Source organism: Cryptotermes secundus, unplaced genomic scaffold, assembly GCF_002891405.2.
Source record: "Cryptotermes secundus unplaced genomic scaffold, Csec_1.0 scaffold614, whole genome shotgun sequence".
Taxonomy (NCBI): Eukaryota; Metazoa; Arthropoda; class Insecta; order Blattodea; family Kalotermitidae; genus Cryptotermes; species Cryptotermes secundus.
In genome coordinates this window covers 1,560,097-1,572,087 of record NW_019728501.1, presented here as the reverse complement: position 1 = coordinate 1,572,087, position 11,991 = coordinate 1,560,097, and the positions used below count along the sequence as shown (strand labels likewise).

The following is an 11,991-nucleotide window of genomic DNA, read 5'->3' as shown; positions in this document are numbered from 1 at the left end:
GTGGTGGACAAAGTGACGCTGGGGCAGGTTTTCTCCGAGTACTTCGGTTTCCCCTGCCAATCTTCATTCCACCAATTGCTCCACAATCACCCTCACCTGTCATCTGGGGCTGGTACAATAGGCCAGAAGTAGCAGCACTACAAGGGCCTTAGTCCCACCTCGCTAGCAATAAAATAAAATACTGCGGAGTGACAGTAAGTAGTGTGCACACATAGATACTCTAAAAAACACCTCCTATTTTAGAGATATAGCTGTGTAGCAGATAGCGTGCCTGTTTTCAATCTTAAATCTATTGTTGGAATCTCAGTCAGCTACCTTAATTGAAATATTTTGTCACTTTCTCAGTCCCTCCTTAAAACAGCTGACTACCCCTTTCTCCCGATTTTTTTTTGCTTGGCACTACAGCCGCAGTGGGCCTAGGCCTACCTCCATGAACTTCTCCGTTCACTTCGGTTTTTCTAGATCTTACACGTTCGGTAGGACTCCTTGGGCGAGTGATCAGCTCGTCGCAAGGCCTCTACCTGTACACAAACACAGAAAAACGCACACACGCAAACTAAACATCCATGCCCTGAGTGGGATTCGAACCCACAATCTCGGTTTCCAAGCGAGCGAAGACAGTACACGCCTTAGACCGCTTGGCTACCGTGACTGGCTTTCTCCCAAATAATTATTCACTATTCTAAATAATGTAATTTCTTATTTGACGCTAAATAAACACTGCAGTTAATAGGGTGTCATTAATATAAACTTTCGAAGAAACATAAACACAACTTCTACAGACGTCCTAAAAAATAAAAATATCTAAATCTTAACGTAAACATCAGTACTATGGATAAAATCACCATTCTCTTTCTGAAGTGACTGGCGATACGGCTGATGAAAGTTCCATTCCGAGAGAGAGAGAGAGAGAGAGAGAGGAGAGGATTGTAGTCTCTGACATATCGCGACGTCTAGACGGGCTCATATCCGATGGCCCTTTCCCCCAGGATAGTGTCAGGAGCGAGCCTGCTGCTGACCATTTCCCCGTGTCTAGTAGTATCGAGGTTACGAAACACATCCCAAGTTCTCAGGCGGCGCCTCTAGTTCGACAGATCTGTTACTCTACTATCAATGTAGTATTTTTTTATATTAATTTAACGAACTTTTAACTTAAGGACAAATCCCGTATACATTAAATTTGTCGGATATAACCACAGAGATCATAACACTGTACTGAAGCACCCTGTTGCATTATTGTATTTAGTTTGTATCAGCCTCTAACAGAAATGAGTACCAGGAATTAATTAAATAATTTTCCTGGGGAGTAAAGCGCGGCAGGCGCATAAGGCTGACAACCTTACCGCCGTCTTTGAGCCGATTATCTAGATAATGTGGGACCCTCAACGTCTCACAACCCTATGGGCCTTCACGGCCTGTAAAATGGATAGCTTTACTTTTTTTTTTTACTTACATATATTTCCATCTCAAATACAACTTATTATTTTGTCCTACTCTTTAAAAATACATGTTTCGGCCGTATACGTCCATCTTCAAGTGAATGTCTACCTTGCCAAAATTGTTCCAATGTATGTTTTTTTATTGCTAGTGGGGTGGGGCTAAGTCCCTTGTACTGCGGCCACTTTCGGCCTATGGTACCAGCCCCAGATGATAGACGAGGGTGATTGTGGAGCAATTGGTGGAATGAAGATTGGCAGGGGAAACCGAAGTACTCGGAGAAAACGTGCCCCAGCGCCAATTTGTCCACCACAAATGCCACTTGACCAGACCCGGGATCGAACCCGGGCCGCCGCGGTGGGAAGCCAGCGACTAACCGCTTGAGCTATGGCGCGGCCTCCACTGTACTGCGTGTGAATGCAATGTTGATTATTAATATTGTGACGAAATAATCCATTGCTAGGCAAAGGTTCAGTAAACACTGCCTAAAAGCCGGAATAGCAGCAGAAGCGGAAGTCATTTTGCTAGGCTACTGTTCGCTAGAATCTATTTCCTCGACAACGAGTATTAACAAAGACATTCATCTAGTGGGAATGTGTAAAACTGCGAAAAATCTAAGACAAGGATATCGACACATCGGCACACCGACTGAGAATCGATCCGAGGTACCTCACAAAAGCAAATCACATTAATTACCGCTGAACTAACCTTAACCTACCTGATGCCAAGCCTGATAAACGTATTTTTAGGAAATTTGTTTTGTGTCCTTATTAAAACTAAAAGTTAACGTTCCACTTGAGGAAGTCGCACTGTACAGCGATTCATTACAGCATATATTGCAGTGTATGTTCTCTTCTGATATCCCGCATCTGGCACTTCTAATTCAACATAGTAATTAAAACTGTCATCGAAATGTAGCTTATCTGATTTATATTTTATCAGCCCTGCATGGTTATGGTTATGGTTAAAATAGGAACCCAGTGGCACTTCTGCAGTGAAAGTGGATAAAAATGGCCATGTAAATATCTCCCCTAAAGAAAATTAACAACCGTTGCTTCCGGGCACAATAAATACTGCAGTTATAACAAGAAGCACGCTAGGCATCTACGTAGCAAACTAAAGTTTAAAGCATCATACCACGAAGGTGTAGTGCCTATAGCGAAAAGTGAAGCTACACTCATTGTTAACCTCGGTGATAGATGAAGTTGAGTCGTTAGCTTCACGCTGGAACTGATTTACCGCCCTGAAAAAACCACTGGAACTCATTAGTGGGTGTGACTCAGACTCGAGCCTGGCGACGAAAAGAAAATACCGCCCTTGCCAATAATGAAACCACGAACGTCTAGCCCAAAGATAGCCGATATACTGATTCAAACACGTTCTATATACATTTGTGGACATTTCTGAAATTAACATTCTCAGCATTGAAAAATGTATTTGGTAAAAATGTTGGCCTTTGATAACAACTATATTTTTAAGTTTGGACTATGTAAGTCCTCGTTATAGGACACCCCGCTATTGAGATGATGTAGGTCTATAAAACCCAACGCTAAGATATGTTCGCACTTTGTTGGCTTGTTTATATCAGTAAACGAAAGGGTGTGTGTGTGTGGAAAACGTGTAAGCTGAATCTGCAACGTCACATGAATTCGAACCCAAGGCCACAGCCACTAGACTACCGAGAGTGCTTGACCAGTGAGATATCAGTATCCTGCCAGACAGTCCTGGATTTCAGTAACAAAAACATGCGTTGTCAGAGTTTTCTTCTTTGTAACTGTTTGTCGTTTCCTGTAGAATCCTTACATTACTAACGACGCTATTTTACAATTCCTGAAACGACCCGGTGGTCTTTTGTAAGCATATTCATCTAGTATTCAAAATATTCTGGGTCCGATCCACCCAGCCATCGCCACTGATCTTAAAATAATACCGTGAACACTTGGGATGATCGGAAGCAGAAGGAATTATAAATTAAATCGTTAAGACTATCCTGAAATTTCCCCTTATAATAAACAAATACTGAGTTCACACATACGAGTAACTATCTACTGCCAGGTGATACGCAGACAGACGAGCAGTCAGAACTATGTAGCGAATGAATAAATATTCAGTGTTAAGGCTTTAACGTTCGCTTCTATTACACACTCTAAACGAAAGTATGTATAAATTACTTAATACAAGCTTCAAAACCATATTTTAATAGAGCACTACATTGAAAAATAAAAACCTATTTGATTTAACGTCGTCTAATATCAATAGAGATTCTCTTTTGTTACTTTCCCCTAATTCCTGTTGTGCCGAGGAGGTTGACTGTCAAATATGAAAGTTCGGAGATGTAATCATAACATTGTTTACGTTTCATTTTCTCGAAAACTGTTAGGCTCGCAGAGAAAGTGTATTGCGCGTAAAATGTGTTCATTTTCTCCATAGCTTTTATTCGAAAAATTCTTCTCTCCGATATTTATCAAGATACAGTTGTTCATGTAAAGTGACCTTCAGACTTGCCTGACCTACCTGATTATTGAAAGGACTTTTCGCAAAATTCTCCAGTATAAAATTTCATGAATATCGTCTAGTGGTTCTCGAGTTATTGTGTTCATACAGACGGAAGGACAGGAGGGCGTACTGAGCGAAAAACACGCACTTCTCAAGGTTGCGGCAGTAGATAAAAAAACGTAAGGGTATCCCTGTAACAGGCCGTGGAGGCCCATAGGGTTGTGAGACGTCGAGGCTCCCACATTTTCTAGACAATCAGCTCACAGATGGCGGTGAGGTTGTCAACCTTGCGCGCTGGCCGCCCTTTACCCCCAGAAATATTCCTGGTATTCATTTCTGTTAGAGGCTGAGTCGACCCCAGGGCCATAGTGCGGCTGGAAGGATTAGGTAAATTGAAAAAAAAAAATGGTCGCGAAAGTGTCTAAAGATAATAATGAAACAGGATGTCTGAAGGGGAAATTTAAACAAATTAAGAAAAACCGTACATATCAAACATGCCTCAGACAATATCCGACATAGAAATGGTATGTTACCATTTTTCAGGTTTCCCATAAAGCAAGGTTTCGCCCAGTTGTGTTACATTTCATGTCCCTACCATCATCCAAATGCTCTAGAGAACTGCTGTACACTGGTTTCTTGAATGTGTCAGTGCATTTTAAGAGAAACACTCCAAGTACCTTCTACAAAGACGTCTGACAGCCTCCAGAAAGAAATTTCGGCCCATTGGGCTTGAGGGGCACAGATTACTGGCGTTATCTCAAACAGCCCGCGTTCGGACTTCGGCGTATTTAACAGGTCAGCAACCTGTACACGCTGTTTCTCTCCAATAACGCCCAATAAATTTTTGAAAAGATAAAAAAAGAATAATGATTTGTAAACTTAATAGCGTAGTCGGTATAGCGACTGGCTACGGGCTGGACGACCGAGGGGTCGGAGTTCGAGTCCCGGTAGGGGCAGGAATATTCACTTCTCCATGTCGTCCAGACAGGTTCTGGGGTTCACCCAACCTCCTACCCAATGGGTACCGGGAGTTCTTTCCCTGGTGGTAAAGTGACAGGGGCGTGAAGCTGACCATTCACCTCCAGCTAGTGCCGAGGTCTAGAAAATGTGGATCTATACATCCACTCCCCCATATGCCTTCACTGAGTAGTGCTTAATTAGTTAAGTACAGGGACAGCTTTACCTTTTTACTGGGAAGCGAGCTCGTCTACTATACTCTTAACTTCCTGCTACTGTATTAAACATTCAAACAATAGCGTTGTTTCTTGTGTCAAAATGCCATGTTGACAGTTACACATTGAAGTGACTGTTTATGTACGATACCTGCGTGAAAAGGAAGGAAAGTATGGAATATAAATTCAGGGATGTTTCAAATAGTAAAAAGGAAAATCATGCAAACAATTTCAGAGAGAGGGGGTCTACAGTGGGCACACGAAGAGAGCGGAACATAAACGCCGCGTAATCACTGAGGAGAAATTGGAAGAAGTCGGTGCTAGACCTGAACATTCTTCCCGAGATCCCCTTAAACGCATTACAGAAAAGATTGGGGTTTAAAGATCGGGTTTGAAGTTCGCTCTGTTACTTCAACGCGTGAATGTGAACATATTACCAGGGAGCAAGGAATGCGTGCTTAAGAGCAACAGGGACCATTTCCGGGACCTGCTGTGATTTGTTAGCCTGTCAGTTACGCCACACGTCCCAACATGCACGGTACGAGATGACGCAAGTAGGCTGTGACCATTTCGCTGGATCCGAGGAAGGATTTTCGGCACGCTCTCAGATGACCCCTCTGCACGTCATTCATAAGACTTAAGATACCAAGGCTCATACGAACAAACTCTAGTTACATACATAGTTGTAGTAATGTGCATATCCACTATCATGTGCTCTGTTCCTTAACTAGAACTCATTAAGGAAGTATATGGTTTATTAACTGAAATACGGTTAATTTTCCGGGTTTAATTTACATGATCTTTACTGTTTGCAGCCAAGAATTCGACCAAGCCGACAGGTAAGGAGGCGAATTTTTGAAGCCTTGGCGTGCTAGGAATGTTGTTTTGTTTCTGCTGATTTACAACTCACCTGCATTTGTATTATATTGTTCAGTGTCATGCTTGCTGCTTTCTTAGATTTTCAAAGAAGTCTTTGCGTGTTCGGTTATTGATCTCGTCCAGTCATCTCTTGGCATTCTAAGTTCAATTAGTATTTGCGTCGTCCCTATCGTTCAACTTTCCAAGTGTTTTAAGCTGCGGCATCTCCACTGCATTAGGTTTCATGTTACCTGAGCTTTAAATGGGAGTATGATGAAGATAGATGCTAGTAATTCGGAGAATATAAGAATGAGATAATATATTAAACTCGTATTGATCGAGGAAGAGCTGTAAACACGGTCAGTATCGTATGAATATCCCATTTCAAGTCAGGGGGAGAATTCTTGTTATTAAACAGAGTTATCTTAAATAGCATAAAAATCCACGCTATAATTGCCTTTAGTATTAATTAAAAGTCAATACAAATTTTCAAAAACTACATGTTATTATACAGATTTATCATATCAACACTGCTATTAATAATTATGGTCCTCTCAAGGTCAAATAATTCTGTTCTACCTTCCGTTTATCGGAGAAATACAATTTTGCCATGCAAACGTTGAAAAGAACACATAAGTCGCCCCTAAAGTTATATTATGGTTTCCCTTCCATTTCGCACTTGTATCCCACTGCTCTTACGCAAGGCTTACATACACATCTCACTGATAGAAGTTATTTACTCTCCAGTTAATCTATCGGCGAAATACGCTTTATTTTTCCACAAGAAATTACAAATTTGATTTATTTTTAGGGGCAATGAGAGGCTAGTCGAAGTCAGACTCTGAACCCTTTCTTTCTCCGTACTAATATTTTGGGGATACTGGCAGTCCATTGTCTGAAAAATATCACAGATATACATACACACACACGCGCACGCGGAGGAAGTTCCACCTCTAATCTTAATGCATTTTTATGAATGGATGTGTATAAATCCAAAAACTAGATTCTCATAAAAATTAAAAAAAAAACCGCAGTGTAGCCGGACGTGATTCACAAACAGTGCATAACCGCAAAGACTTTTTAATCGCCCGTAATGTAGCTTGAATTCTTGTTATAAATTACATTTGACACTAAATTGTTCGGAACTTTGCCATTCAAAACCATAAATTACCGAGAGGTAAGCATGAGTTAAAGTCGAGTACAAAGTGGATAGTGCACGGTAGTATCCCAATTAGCGACGAATGTTGTGTTTTGATTTGCATTGTATAACTGTGTTGCTGTTCATACTCGTATTTTGTCGTTGTATCTTATATTCACGGTGTGTTCAGATGTAGCTGTCTGTGTTTTACTAATTAACTTACCTTTCCAGCATAACTAACGAAAATAAAATTTGCATACTTCTTTGTTAACAAGTTCTCACTTCACTATTAGTATATTTCTTACTTTGTGTAGAAATTTCACAATAATCATTTGCTTTCTTAGATTGTTGTCAATATGTACAATTCGATTATACAACAAGGATACTAAAAGTTTAAACCAACATTTTGATTTAGAAAAATATATATTCATTTACATACATAATTATTACACAGTTATTTTCACCTTATCAGCACTTTTGGAAGAGTTAGTTGCTTAAACATTATGAGAAAAGATTCAATGTGTATTCTTTCTCATTAACATATTTCAAGGCCGCGCCATAGCTCAAGCGGTTAGTCGCTGGCTTCCCGCCCCGGCGGTCCGGGTTCGATCCCGAGTCTGGTCAAGTGGGATTTGTGGTGGACAAAGTGGCGCTGGGGCAGGTTTTCTGCGAGTATTTCGGTTTCCCCTGCCAATCTTCATTCCACCAATTGCTCCATAATCACCCTCACCTATTATCTGGGGCTGGTGCAATAGGCCAGAAGTAGCCGAAGTACAAAGGACTTAGTCCCACCCCACTAGCAATAAAAAAAAACATATTTCAACAAAATGAGTCTATAACCATTAGTTTTTATTAGATTAGGCACAAGTCGACAATCAATATTTTCTATTTAAATATTCTGGTAAATTATTTTATTCCTATTACTCCCTGTTAAAATATCTCAAGATAACTCTATATCAATTAGTTCCAATTAAAGTAGGCTGAGAGAATGATTGAACATGTACGATTTTATAATGAAATATTCATCAAAGTGGTATACTACATAATCATACATTAATTAAATATTTCGATACTATGATTCGAAATTTATTAATTCCGATTTATATAGTTCTATAACGTAATACAGGTCGACGCGCACAGTTTCGATTGAAATAATTTAATAGAAGAAGAAGGTGCCTATTAATTTCGGCTGGCAATAAATATTTCGATAAAGTGATTCAGTAACCACTGGTTTCCATACAAACATTTCAATGTCCATTATCCTCCACAGATATATTTTCGTGCCCAATGCGAAATGCAACAGACTAAACATTTACATACACCACAAGCAAAATTACATTTTATAGTTTTCAGCTGCCATATGGCTGAACCAAGAAACGACGATGCAGAAAGGTAGGTATGCACCATGCAGTGATACTCCACAATCGCAGAGAAATCATTGGTTAACTACTCCATGCTAAGTCTGCGGTGGTTTCTCGAAGTTCACGCTTTTAACGTGAAATAGATTGTTGACTGTAATTCAGTGCGAACAGAAGGAACAGACTAGCAATGAGTGAAAACTATGTGATAGGCGCCTTTAGAGCCATGTTCCAAATGTTTTGGCGAGAAGTATGGGCAAATACAAAAAAAAATCCGTAGCCTGTAGTCCGCAAGCGAACTATACCGACCGAGCGACAGCCGATTGTCGGCGAAGTTAGGGCCGCCTCTGTAGTCTAGTGGTCAGAGTTCCTGGATAAAGATCCAGAAGTCCCGGGTTCGATTCCTAGCGCTACCACATTTTCTGAGAAGTAATGGTTCTGGAACGGGGTCCACTCAGCCTCGTGAGGATAATTGAGGAGCTATTTCAAGGAAATAGCGCCTCCGGTTTAGAAAACCGAAATTAACAGCTTTGGTGATTCGTTGCGCTGACCACGCGACACTTCGATCCGCTAAAGTTGGCACTAATATGGAAGAATATAATGAGAAAATCTTACGCTCAAGCCTAACTTCCTCACCCTATGACAAGCCTGGACAGAGAGACGACGCCCGTAATTTAAAGAAAGAATATGAGATAATGTGTTGTTGCCTGGTCGGGACTATCGCACAAATCAGGGTCGAAGGTAGAAGTAAATCTAAGTGGAATGACGATTAATAGAAGAAACCCTACGAGTCTGGTAGAAAAACCTGCTCAAATACCACCCATGAAACTCACATGAAATCACTTGAGCCTGACCCGAGGTTCCGCGGTGAGAATAATAATAAGAAGAAATATTCTCCAATACAACAGTGTTATTAAAACTGAAAATAGTCGGACACAGGGTCAGCAAAGTATTGGGAGATCCTGGGATTTCTCAGGTCGAACAAGAAAGTTGACGCATTGAAAGAAGCAGAACAATACAAATGTTCACTCTTTTACGAGTTGTTGAAGCATGAATTATCTTTCCCGGTTTGTTTCGTTTAGATGGCAGAATCCGGCACATAGCTCTGAGTATGCTTATTCCCACCGTAGACCCATGCAGTAAATTAGCACTGCACTATTAGGGTCTAAACACCGACTATAATGAATAAAATATACAATGCAAAATCGCATGGTTAGAAGAAATTGAAAACGTGTTAACGTCGTTAATCTCTGATCTCACATCCTCCAAGCAATTTACAAATCAACCAAACTTAAAGTTATTATATGCCATAGAAATTGCATTCTGATTAATACTGTCAAGTGACTGAGTGATTGTAGACGGGGTTTGGATTGGTAATTGGATGTACTTGACTCTTAGAGAACGTAACTACAAATAACTACGACAACCTCACAGAATTACACACTCCAAAGATCACTGTAACCACGGAACACACACATTCTTCTCAGTTTGCTATGTCTTTACGAGTCGGTGCTTGGTGACGGATCCCAACAATGCCCTCTGCTTCCGTGGGCACGTTCTTACCGGCTGACGGCTGTCTCACAACTAACTCATTGCTCCAACTGTCGATTCAAAGTCAAAGTCAAGGTCAAAGTTATGTTACGACCGACGGTCATTCGGCCATTCTCTCTCGGTGTCAAGTACCCATCTGGGGCCCTAGACCCGATTTTTATTATTGTCGAACAGTTGCGGGTTTTCTTTTATGTGGGGCGCCTTCTCTTACCAGAGGACGGGCTTCTCGTTTAAAATTGTTGCTGGTCCTCACCAGCGCAGTCATACTCGGGTCCGAGTCTAGCAGGACTCATTATCATATTTTTCTGTCTCAGATTCGAGGCTCCCTCAACCTGGATGGTCAGGTCCCCGTATTTATATCCCCCAGGAACAGGGTGGTCCAGTTATACCCTCTGGTACTGGTTCCTTTTCGTCGCCTCCTACGACTCGCATGGATATGGTGGAGGTATCTGAACCCTCCTCCACGCGAGGATCTGTCAACTTTCAACTAACCGTCCAGCTTATGTCATCTCGGCACGGACCGCTCAGAAAATACCGCTCCTCTGTTGTTTCCACTTGTTTGCGCAGCCCTTACTCAGTAACGGCTGTTTATTTTCTTATCTTGGGTCGTTGTCTAGCAACGGGTGTAAATGTCACAATGTATTTATATTACACTGTTCTAGAATAGTCTTATGCAATACTCGTAGCATTGGAACCAGGTAGTTATATTGGGCCAATTCGCCAGCAGGCGTAAATAGAATCGTTTTCTCTCTTTTGTAATAACATCTTCGTAAAAAATAAATTATCCACCTTCTACATACACACATACACACATATAAGTTTTTCTCCTTTAGCGAAGATTTGTCATGGTAAATGAACTATGAAGAGACTGTTAAGGAATACAAAGAGGCATGTGATAAAGTGTTACAAGATACTTTATTCTCGTATTAACATGGGGCTACGTGTAGGTTTAATACTCGTACATAATTGTGCAAATGTGAATCACTGGCTTATTTTAAAAGCACGTATGTCTACGTCATTGAATGCCTCAGAGGATCATGTAAAAGTTTTATAACCTTAGTTCTACATGTGACGCTGGCACACAAGTTTTTTAAAATTACTGCTAGGGCCGCTAGTTTCGAGACTAAGTTTTCGTGGTATTTAGAAGCATGTTGAGAGCTTATCTTTGATCGGGAAACTAGTAAATATTAATTAAATAAGAAAAATATGATATTCGAGGTTTAAAAAAGAATATGTACAAACCTGCGTAAGTTATGTGGAATAATGGAAGGTTAAAAAACTGGACCTTAAATTGCATCATAGTCTAAACCGATTTTATATATCAGAGATACAGGTAGCGATACATTAAATTAACCAGGTTTTCTGCACAATACACTGAAAACTGAGAAGTATCCATATGGACTGTTGATGCAAGTTGATAAAGCAGCTACGTGAATTTAAGTCTGAATTCAAAAAAATATAATTTATAGTCGAGTAAAGTACTTTATTTTGGCCATGATTAAAGTACACGTTACATATACGAGTATTTGGCAAAAGGGAAGAGCATACCTAAAGTGACACTTTTCTATAGCTTCATTTAAGCATTCTACTACTTCAGTTTATATCAGTACAATGTAACGCTGAATCTGGATGCGATACAATGTTGAGCGCCTGTGGCGACGGTCATGGAAATTTAGATCTTAAAAGAGAATGGAATTTCTTTACATAGTAAGTACCTATCAGCGCTCACGGTAGCCGAGCGATCTATGGCGTGCATTATCTTCGTTCGCTCGGAAGCATGGATTATGGGTTCGAATCCCACTCAGGGTAAGGATATTTGTTTTGTGTGTGTGTGTGTGCGTTTTTCTGTTCTGTGTACAGGTAGAGGCCTTGCGACGAGCTGATCACCCGCCCAAGGAGTCCTACCGAGTGTCTAAGATCTAGTAAACTGAAGTGAAACGGAGAGTTTCATGGAGGTAGGCCAAGGCCCAAAGTGAACTGT

The 11,991-nt window shown here is 40.7% G+C and overlaps 2 protein-coding genes across 7 annotated transcripts in view; one reads left to right on the top strand and one right to left on the bottom strand.

The window, feature by feature from the left end:
• LOC111865235 (sodium-coupled monocarboxylate transporter 1) overlaps positions 1-11,991 on the bottom strand; it is a 380,779-nt gene that overhangs the window by 329,057 nt on the left and 39,731 nt on the right. The gene's annotated exons all lie outside the window — the stretch shown is intronic.
• LOC111865238 overlaps positions 1-11,991 on the top strand; it is a 64,066-nt gene that overhangs the window by 23,233 nt on the left and 28,842 nt on the right. For 3 of the 4 annotated variants that reach the window (XM_023853131.2, XM_033751733.1, XM_023853134.2), the window contains exon 3: positions 5,921-5,944. The exons of the other annotated variant lie outside the window; for it this stretch is intronic. In XM_023853131.2, coding sequence (XP_023708899.1) covers positions 5,921-5,944 — 24 coding nt within the window. The remainder of the gene's footprint in view (positions 1-5,920; positions 5,945-11,991) is intronic. 4 annotated transcript variants of the gene reach the window in all.